Source organism: Vanessa tameamea, chromosome 2 (genome assembly GCF_037043105.1).
Source record: "Vanessa tameamea isolate UH-Manoa-2023 chromosome 2, ilVanTame1 primary haplotype, whole genome shotgun sequence".
In the NCBI taxonomy this organism is placed as follows: Eukaryota; Metazoa; Arthropoda; class Insecta; order Lepidoptera; family Nymphalidae; genus Vanessa; species Vanessa tameamea.
In genome coordinates this window covers 5,834,135-5,851,886 of record NC_087310.1, presented here as the reverse complement: position 1 = coordinate 5,851,886, position 17,752 = coordinate 5,834,135, and the positions used below count along the sequence as shown (strand labels likewise).

The 17,752-nt window shown below is 31.9% G+C and overlaps 3 protein-coding genes across 16 annotated transcripts in view; 1 reads left to right on the top strand and 2 right to left on the bottom strand.

Moving 5' to 3' along the window:
• Positions 1-4,016, top strand: part of LOC113401431 (myocyte-specific enhancer factor 2) — a 127,118-nt gene extending 123,102 nt beyond the window's left edge. For all 8 annotated transcript variants that reach the window (XM_064220102.1, XM_064220062.1, XM_064220129.1 and 5 more), the window contains one exon: positions 116-4,016. In XM_064220102.1, coding sequence (XP_064076172.1) covers positions 116-240 — 125 coding nt within the window. In that variant the 3' untranslated portion in view covers positions 241-4,016. The remainder of the gene's footprint in view (positions 1-115) is intronic.
• Positions 4,017-4,101: 85 nt separating this feature from the next.
• LOC113401369 (ionotropic receptor 21a) lies at positions 4,102-7,382 on the bottom strand. The gene is made up of 9 exons (XM_026641266.2): positions 6,642-7,382; positions 6,371-6,567; positions 6,161-6,292; positions 5,907-6,068; positions 5,598-5,839; positions 5,283-5,423; positions 4,992-5,187; positions 4,728-4,926; positions 4,102-4,649 (listed from the first exon to the last, which is right to left on the bottom strand). Exons 1-9 carry the CDS (start codon positions 7,362-7,364, stop codon positions 4,116-4,118), a joined length of 2,526 nt encoding a protein of 841 aa, XP_026497051.2. The 5' UTR covers positions 7,365-7,382; the 3' UTR covers positions 4,102-4,115.
• Positions 7,383-8,728: 1,346 nt separating this feature from the next.
• LOC113401365 (mucin-4-like) overlaps positions 8,729-17,752 on the bottom strand; it is an 88,002-nt gene continuing 78,978 nt past the window's right edge. The window contains exons 6-17 of one of the 7 annotated variants that reach the window (XM_026641254.2): positions 17,229-17,380; positions 16,514-16,665; positions 16,149-16,195; positions 15,846-16,052; positions 13,373-15,325; positions 12,634-12,732; positions 12,325-12,515; positions 11,357-11,582; positions 10,829-11,121; positions 10,550-10,694; positions 10,257-10,455; positions 8,729-10,172 (exon numbers count right to left, since the gene is read on the bottom strand). In XM_026641254.2, coding sequence (XP_026497039.2) covers positions 10,014-10,172; positions 10,257-10,455; positions 10,550-10,694; positions 10,829-11,121; positions 11,357-11,582; positions 12,325-12,515; positions 12,634-12,732; positions 13,373-15,325; positions 15,846-16,052; positions 16,149-16,195; positions 16,514-16,665; positions 17,229-17,380 — 3,823 coding nt within the window. In that variant the 3' untranslated portion in view covers positions 8,729-10,013. Of the gene's footprint in view, positions 10,173-10,256; positions 10,456-10,549; positions 10,695-10,828; positions 11,122-11,356; positions 11,583-11,604; positions 12,217-12,324; positions 12,516-12,633; positions 12,733-13,372; positions 15,326-15,845; positions 16,053-16,148; positions 16,196-16,513; positions 16,666-17,228; positions 17,381-17,752 lie in introns of those variants that run through there. The other 6 variants (XM_026641255.2, XM_026641257.2, XM_026641256.2 and 3 more) reach the window with 6 other exon arrangements.

The window sequence follows — 17,752 nt, the reverse complement described above, 5'->3', positions numbered from 1 at the left end:
GTATTTGATATCATTTCTAGAAATAGAAATTTGCCGAATTTTACGCGCTCCTACCTGACTGCGCTTTGATAAATTTATCTAACATATAAAATTAGTATATTTTTTTCACTTACAGGATCAGTCACGTCAAGTAACATGGGCTCGCCGGCCGGGCAAGACATGAGGCACGCCAACACCGTCCCACTAGACTACGAGCAGCCTCATACAAAACGGCCGCGGATCGAAGGTTGGGCCACATAGCTAGGCTATGAGGCCTTCGGTTCCTACCCGAGGCCCCTCCACCCGCACTGCTAAACGGCCCAGGCTAGGTCCAGGGCCACGCACCTCCAAGCCCAACAAACGTGGCTGCAAATCCTCCATCGAGCTTTCGGTACTATACCGTCCTGGTCTACACAAAATGCTCTTTTCCTCGTAAGGATTAGACAATCAATCAAAGAACAATTCGGAAGATGTTTAAATGGTGCGGTTATATTGAAATATACATTTGTTATTGGAATCTTTGGAGTCATCAGTCCTATGGAAAAGGGCAGATTAGTACTATCTTCAAACCTTCGTTTCCTGTAGATGTCGATGTTGATTAATTGTTTATATTCACAACCCTTCTATGATACGTAATTATTAATGTAATGCACATGCAAGTACACTAAAGAGTAAGGATTAATGTTTAAATTAAGTACAACTATGTGTTATAGATGCAACCCTGATCAATTTTAAACTTTAAACGTATCTAGATAGAATTCAATTTCCCTTGTAAATAGCGACATTATATGTGCAATCCGTGCCATTATCTGTTTAGCTTATAGTCAATTAGTTATAGTGGAAACAAATTCTGAAGTTCGGTGCGTGAACTGTTACGAGCAGCCGGAGGGCGTGTTGTGCGCGACAAAGTGACCACAGTAACGTGCGAGTGCGTTGACTAAACCGACTGTTGACTTTGTGTTAGTGTTTTAAAGTTTTTTTGTGCCATTTTAAAATATCATTAGTGCGACATCCGAACTTTGAATCTTTGTAAATTAAGTAAGCGTAGCGTCATCACAGAAGATAATAAGTTATGTATTGGAAAATGTACTTTATCTATTGACATATTTATACATGAGAATCATAATGATATTTACATAATATGTATACACGTCCCGTTAGGAACGAATGTTATGTAATGTAAGTAGGTAAAGTTAGGTAGAGATGACTATATAAAGGTACCACACGAAGCTTTAAAATTCTTATGATAACACTCGCACTCTAAGCAGTCTTGTAAGTAAACACGATTCTATTTATACAAATTTAGAACTCCTATTAAAATTTAGAAATCATCACTTGAATATTAATTTGTTTATAAATTAAACTGAAATATTAAAAAAAAAGTATAAAGTCAAATTTATTTCTTTATTTAGAATGTGCGGGGGTGTCTAATTTTCAGACCAAAAACCAAGTCAATTTTGAATATCATTGTAAAACAGTACTTCTAAAGTACCCATGTTAGTGTTATATATTAGTGGCTATTATTGGTTGCTATTGAAAAATGAAGCTTGTTGTTAGTAAAAAAAAAATATTTTGTTAATGTGATCTGAAGTGTTACATTAAAAATCGTATTTTAAATAGTCCTCGACACACACTACATGTTAATGATGTTAGCTTTACTCAAACACAGAAATATATTTATCACTAAATCATACATATTTTCGTAAAGCACTATTAAGTCACAAGCCACCCTATTTTTAGATCATGTTATATAAACATTGAAACATAACGGATTTCCTCATTATAATATCGTTGTTACCTAGATATCCAAAACGACCACGTAATACTGTAATTGTTCAAATGTTTCGAATTATACTTGAAAATCATAATCTAATACTTGAATTTGAAGAATATATATTTCTCATTTGAAATGTTTAAAACCTCTTAAATTCACGTATTAGGTCCTCCATCATATCTCCTCACTGTAGTTGCCTTACTCACAGTGCCTAAATGTACCATATTTTACCAAATTTGTATCGTACTATACGTTTTGTGCATCGATTTTTTCACATCCTAATATTTATAAGTATTTACAATATATAAATATATATCTATATATATAAATGTTAATATTTGCAATTGGAAAACTGTTTCATTTGCATACATAACAATGTGTTTGGACATGTTTAATTGATTTATATCATTGTACAAAATGTAAAGAATTTTTTAGTGTTAGAATAATAGATGGAAATGTATAATCGTCAACCGTATTCGATCGTTAGGAAAAATAAATTAACAATTTCAATGTTACTGTTAAAATAAAACAACTATTAATAAATAGAAGAATATGCTTAATTCTTCAAATCACAGTAACAAAATGTTATTGTATATTTGTTAAAATTTGTACAGGGAAGTACTCAGTTTGAAGTTCAAAAGTCTGAACGAATAATAATTGTATTTTCGCATTGTAAAATATTATACACAACTAGTTGTAATACGAATTAATATTTTATTACCGGAACATAATAAACGTTGGCCCTTGTTTGAGGGAGTATATTCGTACACCGTAAAATAATGTTTAGTCTAAAATTGTTAATGTGATATCAATACACTGCACTGTTACAAATATCGTGTTTCAAATTCTAAAATTGCGTTATATCCATTTGTGATCGTTTTCGATCGTTCGTTCCTAATTGTTCCTTTCAATGAAAAGTTCGAGTGCTTTATTTGTTGAAATTTGCTCAACCGTTAACATTTGGCCATTGATCCATATTTCAAGGATTAAATTATGTTTTCTTTATCTTACTAAAGTAGTTAATTCTTTATTGATTTCTCAAATCAACTTACAATCGTCTTTACTAATTGAATAAAATTTAATAAAATAGCGAGCAAGATATCAGAAAAATTCAATGTTGAAATGAGAAATCATTCAAAGACTTGCAGCCCCATTCCCCCATAGATTGTTTAGTGAATTAGATACAATACACGTTGTTACCTAAATACCTATCACAATTGATTGCACTGATCATGTTGTAAAACAACACTTATGTATAAAATTCAGTAAAAATGTTTTAAATATTTTTCGTGTAGTAGACTTAGGGACAATACTTTGTTTGTCTGTTTATGTGAGTCGTTCACTTATTATAATAATGTCTGATAAGAGATAAATATGTCGATTGCACTTTACGTAATTTATCGACTTTCTTGTATAAAAATATATCAACAGTAAGCTGGTATTGGGAGCATTATTTCCGAGGTTGTGAGCTTTGCTATCGGGAATGATTTCACTTTATAATTAATATTTAAATATAATATTCATTTCACGCACAACCGTGTTGTGTGTTATTGTAAAAAGTGTTTGCATTGTTTGTTTTGTAGACGTATCTACTTTGTGTATGTTTTACCTGTATTTATCTAGCTGTGTCACAATAGCAAAGAGTCACTTCAGTTTTACATTATTGCATTTAAATGTTGTAGTCATAAGCATATAGCATCCGAAATCAGAATTGATTTCGACGTAGTACATAATAGTTCTCTCGTCCACTTCCCCTTTTTGCTATTGCCTCACAGCAATCGTGGACAACCCGGATAGATTATCGGTATATGAATACATATCCTTATTGAATACTCAAGTCGATTTCACACTTATTTCTCTTGTAACATCAGTTGTGCAATACATAATGTAACAAATCGCTTAGGTAGGTATTAGGTATATTTTTGTTTGAATTTACAAGATGCTAATGCAAAATCTGTTGTATTTTATCGATATTTTTACTGATAATAATGAGGATACCTAAGATTTTCTAAGGTGCCTCGTGGAAATTTAAGTCATAATGTATAATTATTTTTAAGATGAGGCCGGGCCAAATATTGCATTAATTTAGGTCTTACAGCGCCTGTGTTTCTGCGCGGCAGCCCAATCTGCCCTATGTGTGAATGAGTAACGATAATAACATCTCAATGGTTGAATGGAATATTAATATTAATGGACAGTGTTAGAAAATTGTTATAAATTATTTTGATGACTGTTCGAAGGATAATAAAGAGTTGGATGTCAATATGGTTTTATTATTTTCATTATATATCATACTTCCAAGATTTTCGTACATAACAAAAATGTTTACAAGCAGTGCAATTGTACAAGACAAGTACTAAGACTATTTTGTATTAACAATATCTCCAAATGCGCCTTTTGATGCAGTATCATTTCTATTTATTTTATCTGATGTTGTTTCGGTAAGTTGATTTTCCTTTTCAAAAATTTCTTGGATTTCATGATCTAAATCGATTAAACTAGATCGCCTAGAATCCCAACTTTCTTCGTTACAATCGTTGTGTATTATTATACTTTCTTGAGTTACAGTTATAATTTGACCATCACAAGTATAATCAGATTCAAAGCTTGAAGCTCTCTCATTAAAACCCAATTTACTTTCGGTACCATCACTGATCGCTATTTCCGTCTTTGCGGAAACTTTTGGCGTATTAGGAAGATTCTTGGACGTCTTCGTTGAGGTAATTTTTTTTCCTAAACTACGGCATCTTTTTGTAAATCCTCCCATCCATTCAGATAAAAGAGCAGTAGCCGCTATAAGACACCCTGCACCCAGTAATAGGAACATGCCTTGCGTGTCTTCCAATGTTAAGCCTTTTTCCTCAATTGAATTCATCTTTATCGGACTGTGTACTACCTAAAGATTAATATGATGTTGCAATAAAAGTCTACTGATGCAAATTTTAATAAGGTACTGGGAAATAAATATATTTACTGATAATAAGTCTCCTGATTTTGTCCTCTGCATTTCCCATCGAACTTCATCGATAAATTTATTTATAATACCACTTTGTACCATTCTGCTGATATCTTTACTTAATTTTGCCCCATATAAAGAATTATTTGGAAAACCCACGCTAACACTAAATGGTACGAAACATTCATTGGATATATGAAGAAGAGAACGTTTCGACCTAAAATGTTATTATTCTTTAACTATAAGCGTTTAGTTGTATTTGATCAATGAAACAAATCTTACTCCGTTTTTGTAAAATTCGCTTGTGCAATATACTCCAACTCCGATTGTGATCCCAGGAATGCATAAGGCCAGAAAAATGCCTCAGTAGTGTTCCGAATTCCAGTTTTGACATCTGGCACAAATTCCAATTTCCTCAAAAGCTTATTGGTTAAGGGATCCGATGAATTATAGAACCACCTTTCCCAACCACCATGATCTAAGAAAATATTGTTTAAAACGTATTACTTATCTATCGAAGAAATTGCTTAAAGTTTAAATATTAATAGCTTAATAAATTTAAAACTATCATACCTAAAGTTCCAACACGATAAAACCCGGCCAGAAGTTGTGATATCGTATCTACCGTCTCCGGAAATATTGGTAAAGTTACAAATGCTATAATTGATCCTGTGTAACAACTCGTTATAATGATTGTAAATAACCAATACCATCCTACAATTTTATAACACATATAAACCATTTGATAATTATTTATTATACATCATTTTAAAAATATATTAAGCACTTGCACGCTGTCGTTGTCAGTCAATTGGGTAAGGAAAGCAAGTTGTCAAATAAATACATTATTATTTTTAATGTGGTTATATGTACGTATGAAAACCATACCTATTAATAATCTTGTAGTTATTTTTGTTGTTTTACTCCAAGAATTTTCACCGACAAATGTAAAACAATTAGTGAACGTCCCAAAAACGTACCAGAACATGTTCTCAATTTCTCCCTTATTATGAATTAAGTGACTTAACGTATGCTTGTCTGAGAATGCCAAAGGGATTATACCAATTAAATAAGTAAATGTTAGAGCTACCCAGACATGCCAGTGGAATGGACCAAGTATTGCTCGATATCTGAAATATTTAGATTAAATTAGAAAAAATAAGTTATATTTAAACCAAAATATCTGAGCTTACTGACCGAGGAAGAGCAGTCGATGTTAATGTTATAAATGCCGCACAATCATGAGAGTGAGAAAAACTGACATCCATATCACGAGCTCTTTCTTCGGTTATATACATTCCGGCTATGCCGATATCAACTCGACCCGAAATTATCTCTTTCGCAACAGCGTCGCCAGAACTTAAAAAAATATATAAGTGTTAAGATACTTTTATATTTTTGTGTGTTAATATTTTATTATAATGTATTCATGAATAATTTTATAATATTACCCTAAGTGTAGTGCCCGAGGTTCAACTACTTCGATAGAGAAATTGTTTCTTTCTGCTAACAATTTAAGAATTTTTATTTCAAGACCATTCCAAACTACTCTTGGATTTCCACCATCCGAATCAGTTTGTATTCTAAAATAATAAATACGAATTTCAAATTAACATGCAGCATATAAAAACAAAAAAAAAATATGATAAATAAATTAGTACCTCCTAAATACAAAGGGAGGTTGATTTGCAGCGGCTACTAAAAATCTGTGCCCAGCATAGCCATGCGTCATTTTAGTTGGAAATAAATTAACTTTTCGTGAAAATTTACCATGACTCCAAGAAGATAATATTAAAGATTTGCTAGTACCCAGTCCGTCTGTATATAAAATATGAGTGTATAATATGTACGCCGCTTCCTGTGAAATCATTTATGACTTTATTCGTAGTATACTAATTATACATTTCGGACGTTTAGTTTTTAAATGCTTACCATATTTTCGTCATCCTTAAAACTTTGCCCAATGATAAGTAAATTAACTAAATTTTTTGATACAGGCCCTGCAAGGAATTCTTGAACAGCCCATTGTGAAGACCTCGCGACCACAATAATCTTACTTTCCGATTGCTTACCCAAAACTTTAGCACTTCTCATAATATCAGTCAGAAAAACTATAAAATGATGGCAATTTTGTCTGGGCTGTAGCAACTTTGGCTCTTCTAAGTAATCTTTATCACCTATGTATCCATGCATAAACGAAACAGGGAAATTTTTGAAGAGGTGTTGAAATAAAAAGTTCTCACTAGACTTTATTTGGTTATCGTAAAGTATGACTGGCGTACAATCGTTTAAATATGTCAACGTTATGTTATTTATTAGTTTAGTAAGCGAAGATGTTTGATCGAAATTATCATCCTTTCTCAAGAAATTCTCATGCCAAATTTCTTCTCTTGTTTTCGGGTGTCCATGGAAAACTGGATCTGCACCACGCTTAACCTTTACCGAATTCATAGATTTTATTCGAACTATATTTTGTTCGAGACCATCAGAGTTGAGTTTGTTTTTATCAGGTTCTAATAAATTATATTGATTCTTAAAAAACAAAGGTTTGTGAGAGTTTTGTAGCATAAATTTCGACGTAAAATCATTATTTTGTTTACAGATAATTTCTTGGTATAAGTATATTAAATAAATAATTGAGATAATCAACTTCATATTTTACGATGTTCTTTGTTTATTGCTTGAAGCTTAGATAGCAAAATGTTGATATAACTTGTCAAGACTTCTTTTTATAGGCTTTCACGGACCTTGGCTAGACTTGAAATAAAACGTATTGACATTTAGGCAGGTGTTATGATTGAAAATTTATTTTTTATGAGCAATTCTGTTTTCACGGTCAGGGATATTATGTTATGTATGACTCTATGACTCTATGACGTATTTGTATAGAATTAATTACGTTCCTAGAAACTTCAGAGTTGTTAGAAATACAATTTTTTTTTTGTAAGTATATTTAAATTTAAAATTATTTAAAAAGACTCGATCGACATGCAGTATATTCCAAAATAAACAAAAAACCATATTCGGATTGGTAAGAAATCATAAATGTGACGTTATATAGTTATAATAACATTACAAATAGTTAATTCCAAAGTTATATATTAATATATAATTTAATAAAATTAACTTTTTCTTTAAAAAGAAAAAAAAAAAACTAAACTAAAGAAAAAAAAAGAGAAAAGTTTATATGTATCCATAATATAGTAAAGAAACAATGGTAATTTTAGAGATTTCTAATGTGATGACGTAAATTAACGCATTTTTTTGCACTTACATTACAAACGCTGGCTGAACCTTACGAGATGGATCAAAATAATGTACACCTTAAAAAGGTCTACAAAAACAATCCGCGATGGTATTTGTCTCTTTTAGGGATAACACACAATAACAATTTTTTATCCTTTACTTTTTATGAGAAACAATTGCTTATTTCCAAAACGATTTTAAGTAATACAGCATTAATTCTTATCCAATTAAGTACCTTAAATACACTGTGCATTTAATATAGATCAATATGGTCCTAAATTGACTAAAAAAAAACTGTGAAGGTTGTATATAAAGACATTCTGTAGTATATTTAGAATCAGCATTGCACACGTGTGAAACCGAGGCGGGTCGCTAGTAATAGATAAATTAGTATTGATATTTTCATAAAATTATGTAATTATTTTTTAATTTATGTTTACGTATGCTACTAACTATTGCTCATAGAAATGTGACTTTAGAAACGCTGATATCAAGTGACCAGGTGAAGTGAAATCGGTGAGTAAGTTTTAAAATGTCAGTTCCGTATTTACACTGCGAGAAATCATATACAAAACTAACTAATTTACTTGGATGTTTTACGTGTTATATGTCTGTCATAATATAAAATATCAATATGTAATATCTCAAAATATTTATGTAGTCTTCTCTTTCTGTGTCACGCTTTACCATTCTTTCCTTCTATTCATATATACTTTTTTGTTAAAGACGGTTAAGTTTTGTTATTTTTTAACTAAATAAATAAAACGCCAAACTAATCATATCATTTTATTAAGCTGCACATCTTGCGTTCATTACATATCGAAGTAATAAAATTACCTGAATGAATACAAAAAGTACATCTGGTAGAAAAGAACGGGTCCCAGTATCAAACATCACAAACGACATACATCAAAAAGCCGATAAAAAATAATTCAAAATATTTATCAAACACAATTCGCATAAGAATGGAACTACCAATTTTAAATACTATATCTATATTTACAATAATAGGACTTATAAATATTGCAATTTTTTAAATATACTCTGTAAGCGCTACTATTAATTTAGCAGCACCTAATGTGCATTGAATTATACACTGCGATAAAAATAATATCTAAAATAAATGAAACCTAAAAAACAAACGATTTTTTCACAAAGTTCCAATAATAGTAAGATTTTTATACTTTCTAAATGAAAATAGCGATCACATTAACATGTGCTTCATCACAAATGCGATGTAGACAGACGTTCACGGGACGCTTTATTTATACGCCGAAAATTCGCCTTGTCCGAACACAAAACACACGTTTATGTCAATTTCCATTATTTTGAAGCGCTTACAATTCACACAGTCTTAACCTAACACTTAACACAAAGCACTAACTATATTTACAATTGTATAAAAAGGCAGTGTTAACCACAACGCTGGCAAGATAGGAGAAGTATTTCTAAATTTTAATATGGCTCACATTAAAAATTATAATCTGTCAAAATGTTAAATGAAGATGATTTCAATAATTGTTGAACTGATAACAATATCGCAGTTAATCTCATTGCTATTTGAGTAACTTTGTGATTTCATATAAAATTCTTACGCCTACTGTATATTCCATTCCAATATAAGTAAATGAAAAGACCTAATTTATAAATTATTACAAGAACACTATATAAAGCAAAATATCGTAACACCGACGAAGTAATTAAATAAAGTTACTAATAATGTTGGATGCATTTTTCTTTCTAAACGGTTGAAAACACATAATATCACAGTTTCCAATACATTACAACTTTATCTAAAACGGAACGAAATGTAATTTATTATAAAATAATCAAAACTCTATTTCAACTATGATGAAATCGTGTAGAATTTACAATTTTTGCTTTGTGACCATCTAATCTAAATGGCACTTACTAGTTGGTGACAAAACAATTTCTATTGACAATAATTTACTAGAGCGATCCTTGCCTCGTTGGCTTACAAATAAAAAGCAAATACTAATGGATCATTACTCAGGATGGATATTATTAGTTTTGTAACTACTTAATTGGTAGGAATATTTATTCTTCGATGTCATTGTCGATGCGTGATGATCTTATTCCAGTTTTGCCAGTCCAAGGGTATATTTCTGGACACGGTTGACACGTCCTCATGTACCTTACTCCGGATTTGTGCCAAAGGTTACACACTTTCGGATTGTTACATTTTTTAGGTCGATCCTGAGAAATAAATTATACATTAATATTACAACATCAATTTTACAGCTAAAATTTTAAAGGTATTTTATTAAATGTCTTATTAACCTGGTAGTTGCACTGGAAAGGTTGGAAGTTGTTCATTCTCGATATTGGAGTCGGATCGCGGACCCATTGTAAAGCTTGCCAATTGGTGACGATCCATACATCTGACATTTGATTTATAAAGTCCAAGAATTTAATGAATCCTTCTTTGTGGTGCGGTTGAGTAAACCAAGCTGCATGGTAAAATAGACCAAACGGAGCCCTGCACAGAATAATATTTTTAAAGCATAAACATTGCTCAATCTACATAAAACCTAACCTAACCGTTAAAATAATAAATGCACCACTGAATTTACCTGTTACTTGTGTAATGCCTGTCGAAATTCTTTAAGATCATTTTGTATACGCCGTCCGAATCTGGAGGGTTGGCACAGGCATCTCCCATAGAGCAACGACCACCATTAAGGTCTTGCCACATCACCATGGGGACTTCCCATACACCTAAAATATTTTTATATATTATAATTGTAATTTATAATTATTAATTGGTCTTATGACAACTTTAGGTCTCATTAATCAATCAAAGTTTTTATTAATATGAATTATGGTGATAATATTAGAAAAAAATATAAAACCTGGATAAGATTTAGTCGGGCATGGTGGTATCATGCAGTCGTGGAATAGTTTATAGTCCAAAGTGTAAGGCCAGCTCGGCGGTTTATTCTCATACACGGGAAGTGATGAATCATAAGTAAAGTTTGAATCGTACAACATTTTAAACATCTTGTTGCCTCCGACAGACAAGAATGGAGCCCTCATGCCTCTTACGTCTTCAAGCTTTACACCACCGTAAGCGGCTAAAATTTCTCTTTGACCACCAATTTCTCTATTCCATTTCTTTTGAGAAAATTGCTCTCCAAAACTATGACTGAAATTAAAATCAACATTGAGATGACAAAAAAAAAATTAATGTTACTATTGTGTAATTTATTTAAAAGCTTTTTTAAGAATATCATTAAGCTCAATAGGTAAAAGTAATAGATATTAATTTTTAGAACCAAAACCAAATACATATTATAAAAAATAAAAATTCAATTATATCGATAAAAAATGACAATATAGTGCAAAGTTAGACTCTGTGCGTGTATACTTCAATCACTTACGAAACTGTGTGTGATGCCATCTCATGTCCAGCTGAATACAAGTTTTGTACTTGACTGTAATCCGTCCATTCGTGTGATACGTAAAATGTAGCAGAAATAGGACACCCGTTAGGGTTAACGCGACCTTTCTCAAATAAGTCAGCGTAGAGTCCCTTATTCAAGTCATTAACAGAGTCGTCAAACGTCAGCAGAACAATTTGCGGGATCTTATCCACCGGTAATTCGCCTATTTGTCGCGGGATGTAGGTAGTGATTGTGCGTGTGATTTGGTTGTGTCAGATGTGCCAGGAAGAGGAAGAATTGGCAGGCAATAGAAGGTATAGATGTTAGGTAGAAAGGATGGAAGAAAAGAAAGAAAAACCATTATTAAAAACATTATCATAAAAAATATTTTTATAAAGTTAACATATACATTTTATCAGTATATAATATACAGCGTTAAATAGAAAACTGTATAAATAGATGGCCATAAACCGTTAGTCAGAAATACATATGCGTCGATTATTCAGTGCTTAGTAAAACACAATTATATCTTATAGCATTGAATAGTCGACCGCAATTCGAAAACTCCATAGATGCTTCCAGAAGATACGTCATATTTCAGCAATAGTCCATCTATACCTAATAAACTTACGATATAGTGTGTGAGGCAAATTCGTGACCATCAGCATATAAATTTTGCACCTGACTATAATCTGTCCATTCATGGGAAACGTAAAAAGTTCCAGTTATGGGACAACCATTTGGATTGACTCGTCCCCTTTCAAAGAACTCTTCGTAGTACATTTTATTTAAATCATTTACAGCATCGTCGAAAGTTATAAGAACTATTTGTGGTACTTCGCTGACAGGCAAATTTCCTAAGATTACAATATATTACAATATTTTATTTTTAAATTATTCTACAAACAGTGAAATATCTACTTCCACTTTTATTAAATCATATAATAATATTTTTTATCACATACCAGGGATATCCTTTCCTCCGCAAAAACAGTCAGGCAAGAGACAGACATCTTTTCTGCATTTAGCTGCTGTTTTATCAGGTGTAGGTTGAGGATACACTGGAGCTGGTCGACTCGGAGGATTAGTGTAAATATCCACTTCTGCTACCTTAGCTACTATAGCAGTTGATGGTTTCAAAGTTGGTCGACTGCGACTGCACAAATTAAAATGTTATAAAGGCTTTGAATGACACAAATAAGGGCAGCAAATATATAAAAATAACGGTTTATTTATAAAAGCACAATAATTTCATTTATAATTGTAATTCTAACGTTGGGGGTGTTCCTCTGTTAGGTGTCTGTTGTGCCGAATCAGATGCACCCGAAGTTGAATAATGAGCAGAACCTCGACCTCGTGTGCTGGTGTTTGGTCTGTAAAATAAAGATTTCCAGTAAAAAGCTCATTAAAAATATTAAATTAGTATGCGTGTTTTAAGAAATAAGCAAATCAAAAACTTTAATACAATATTAAATTGCTTTGATATGTATGATGATTAAAAAAAATATATTTAGATGAAAATTTATCTCAATAATTTTTCATGCATTTTTATATAATAAACTAAAATTTTAATACACTTGCTACTTCTGGTGCTTTTAAATAAAAATGATGAATTGCGATGTGGTGCAACAGTATGACAGGGCTAACTACATTGAGGAACTTTCTACTGAAAACATTAAAATGTTCTTAAGTTAATTAAACACATTAATTAATTATTATTAGATAAGTTTAAACAATAAAAAAACAGTATGGTGCAGGAAACGGAAATGGTCGCGTCAGGAGTTAACAATTCATAAATTAAACTCAACCGACTGGAAGTCCCCCAATGAGAATATAATAGAAAGAATGCTAAGCGAAAGATTTTAGCTATGAGTGCCATTATCAATGTTTAGAGAGATGTTCATTCACATGCCAGTTACAACGCGATGCGGAAAGTAAGGAGTATGGAGCCTCCACCGTCCATTTATTAATATGAAATACATTAGAATGTTACGACTACTGGCCGGCGAGTACCTCTGATATTTGATTTCGTTGCATTTTGGATTCACTTGCAGACTGTTATCTGATGAACAATTGGACGACGATTGGTAACTCCTGCGCCCACCTCCAAGATTTGCCGCAGCTAACTTTATGGCAGGGTTGATTCGAGAGGCACGAGTTGGAAAGGATACGCTTTTAGTCGTCGGTTTTGTTTCTGTTACAGCTTTCAAAGTAGTAGTCGATTTAGTAGTACTAGTAGTTGAAGCAATGTCACTTATATAGTCATTTACTAGTCGTGGATGTTCAGTTTCAGTCTGTGCTTTAACGTTTTCAGAGCTCACTACAACTATTGGTGTTACATCAATATTATCAGTGTTTTCGTGACTCTTAATTTTAATATTATCATTAGGTGATTCCTCAATGTTAATGATACTTTGATATTTTCTCGACTTTTCTATGTCTGACTTACCTTTTGCAAAAGTACTGAATTTAGATTGATAAATACCTTTTTCCGATACATAATCAGGGCTCGGAACCGTATCTATCAACCCAGCTTCCGTTTCAATGTCAACTAAAGGCCTTTGGCTTGTTGAATATATAGTAGGCATTGTTGATGAGGAATAATCGTTGTTTGTGTCTCTGTTTGGCCCAGTAAAAGTAATTGTCTCACCAGTAGGTGAAACGTACCGAATCATGTTTGATTCTGTTATAACTTTTAATTGTTGTAAGTGGCTACGGAATGGTTGTTCGACAGGAAAATGTTTTATCCTTTGAGATTCTATATTAATAACTTTGTCATCGGTTTGGGGTGTTGTAGACGTATACTCTACATGTCTTGAGGTAGATGAACTTGGAAAGTTACTTATAAAGCTTTTAATGACACTTTTGACCTTACCATTAAGTACTTCAGTAGTCTGATCGGCCATAACTTCGTCTTCTACATGGTAAAGATAATAAGAGGGTTTTCTAGATAAATTTGGTTTAGATTGTTCGAAAGTATCTAATTTAGGTGTAGTTGAAAAATAACGCTTCGTTGTACTGGATATAGTTGACATGGCATCAATATCTTGCCTAACGTTTTCTGATGGAACACGTTCAGTATATCTAAGATTATCTAAAGTTTTATATGGTGATATAATAGGTTCATTATAGTTATCACTGAAATCAATTTGTTTCCAATTATCTGATTCCTCGACGGGATAAGCATTTAAATTAAGATCATGATCGTCAGTTACATTGTGTGAATTTCTTTCTAAAAGAGCTTCTGTATTTATAGAATTTTCTGTAGAATCGTCATTACTGACAGGACGTTTTAAAATAGTTTTTAAGTAATATTTTGTATCTACCGTAGTTGGAGTAGTACTTGTACGAATTCTAGTTCTTGATGTAAATTTTTGTACGGAAGGTGTCGAATAAATAGAAATATCGTCGTCGTTATTGTTTGCTTCCGAACTAATGTCTTTTCGACGTAATGTTGAACTATCATCATAAGTGGCTATTATCTTCTTATGTTTTTCAGAGTTACCATCATTACTTGTGTCATAATGAAATCTTTGTATATGTTGTTTTTTATTGTTATTAATGCGATTATTTTTTGTTCTTGACGTTGAATACTCATCGAAAGGTTTTGAAATTAGAGTTAATGTATAAGGATTTTTAGTATTATTAACATTCCGACGGAACGAAAAACCAGTCGATAGCGAAAACATTTTTTTAGTCTTTTCATTTGAATTATCTTGTTCTATCTTAACATTATCCCTACGATTGCTGTTAGTCACACGTGAAGTCAGTCTACGAGTCGGTAATTTTTCTGTCGATGGTTCGTCTAACCTATATGAGTTGTCTGTCCTTTCAAAAGGTTTAGCGAGGGATGAGAAGTTTATAATAGGTGAATTTGTAGAAGGAATTAGTGGTGTGGGCTCGTTAAGAGATTTTTCGGTTGATGTGGAAACGGGAACGCGAATACGATTTTCATCGCTTGATGATCTGTCGAATACAAAGCAAAGAAATGATTCTAAATTCAGTTCTGAAAAACCAACTCCTATTATGTAAATATTTTTAACTGAACTTAGAAACCATATCTATTTCTTATATGATAGATTCATAATCGCATAAAAATTATTTAAATAATTTAAATTGTATGCAAATAGAATTCTTCACATAAAATAAAGATACTACAAAAGGCAAATAAATCTACAACTACATCATAAGGCAGAAAATAAATTAACTAAAAAATAATATTATATTATATACACTAAGATGAAAAAAGAAATACACATTTATTACAACAACCTTTAAGCCGATGAAAATTATTAAGTTCCAAGCCTATATTAGTAATTGATTATTATCAGTCTTAAGGTTGCTATTGAGATTGAAGGATTAATGAAACATGAAAATATTAAAAATCACGTTGAAGTAATGAAGAATGTGTATGAGAATGAATTCTGGTGTAATGATTTAAGCCTTGATGATTAAAGATTTAGAATCACGTATTCTTTTGTAGTACCTTGGAGTATATCGAGTCGGGGTCATAGCTTCGGTGTAGGGTGCAGTTGTTGGACGTCGTGTGGTTGTGGTAGTAGTGGTAGTAGTAGTAGTAGTAGTAGTGCTTGTGCTAGTTGTAGAAGGAGTAGTGCGTAGGGAAGTTGCTTCATAAACAGTCGTCCTCACGCTGCTTGGAATATGATCATAGCCCAATTCGTTACCTTCGCCCCTGGATTATTTATATTATAAACGTTTTAAATAACTCCGCTTTAAACTTATTGATTTTTTTATATTGCATCCATAATTTATATATTAAAAATATTACCTTGCCGGTTGTCGAACGGAGGACTGGTATTGATTCTGGTTGCTTATCTGAAAACATTTTTTATAAAATATAAAAACCTATGGTGGCTAGCGATGATTATATTATGTATTCATGATATATTAAGTCAGAAAAAATATTATATATGAATTGCATTTATTATAATTATTCTTGTTCGAACTGTACACGTCTTTATCGCTTTTTCGGTTTAATGTCTATTACCTAAAGGTTGTCCAGAAAATATCGCTCTGCTAGCAAAAGTCCGCTCTTTGTATATACTAATAATTTCACAATTAAGTATTTTCTATCCTATATGTGCATTCTATCTTTTGTACCTAAATATTAGATTTGTTGTATTTCATTCATACCTGTCCTTGAATAAGAGCGTCATCATAGTCATCAGGAGAAACTGGTCTTGGCGAGTAAGTTTCGACAGGTCGGCGAACTGGCGGTGGTGTGCCACGATACGTCTGCTGGACAGCTGGTCGAAGCGAAGCCGTATTATAGTGCTGCACATAGTCTGCCAACACCGGTACCGTTCTCCCGTTAGTGTGTTAAACGTCCTCGATATTATTAACCATTAATATGGTTGTTTTAAGTCATCTAATTGTTTTTTTTTTTATTATGAAGAAATTATAATTACCATGTTAAAGAAAATGGGTGATTTGGACAATTAATTATTTTGATTACTAAAAAATTTTTTAAAACTGTGTTAGAATTTTAGACGCGATATAGGACGTTGAAGAAAATTACATCGTTATTGTTTAATATAAATAATTTATTAAGAATATTTACAACAGTATTTTAGGTTTTATATCGATAAATATTATCCATAAACCTGAAACAGTATTTAACATCGCTTGAATAGATAAAAATACAAATGAAGTATTCAAGAAATCGGTAATAAAAGTAGGTACAATAACATGCTTATTTATAACACAAAATAACATATATGTATGTGTCTATTAATAACCAATCAAACCAGATAAGCTTAAATAAAAGGTTTTAAATACAAAATTATTATGATACAAGTTTGTCCACACGATCGATAATAATTGAGAGATTTAAGTGCATTTTCCTCACCTGTGTCCTTGTACAATTCACCATCTTCATCGTAAACAGCGTAATAAGGATCATACTGATCGGGACTGTAAGTTTGAGAACCATTGTACAACATTTTAGGCCGCGGGGTTGCAGTATACGAAGTAGGTGTAATACTTTCTGTAGGTTCCAATCTGAAGTACAAGAAAATAATAAGATGCAAAGTATATTTTGAAAAGAAACACATAAACAATGTTGAAAGTAAGTGATACTAAATCAACACCCTTAGCTTTGGATTTAAATTATTTCACTCGATCAATAGAGTCGTTATTAATAAGCGAAATCAAAAAGTCAGAAGTTAAATATATTGTAAGTCATATATTCTTGTCTAGTCTAGTCAATATTGTACAATAATATGTATGTGAGTCAAATTTCTGCCACAGCCTTGAATATCGTTAAAGAAGAACAGAACTCAACCTCCACAGTATTACCAAAAATTTCGGAAAATAATATAAATATATTAAGTATAAAAGACATATAGTATAGTGCAGAAAAATTACGTCTCG

Coding starts and splice junctions, on each gene's coding strand:
- LOC113401369 (XM_026641266.2), bottom strand. CDS start 7,364: ATGAAGTTGATTATCTCAATTATTTATTTAATATACTTATACCAAGAA. Junction 6,069..6,160: donor CCTCGGGCACTACACTTAGG/GTAATATTATAA, acceptor TATTTTTTTAAG/TTCTGGCGACGCTGTTGCGA. Junction 5,424..5,597: donor AACTACAAGATTATTAATAG/GTATGGTTTTCA, acceptor ATAAAATTGTAG/GATGGTATTGGTTATTTACA.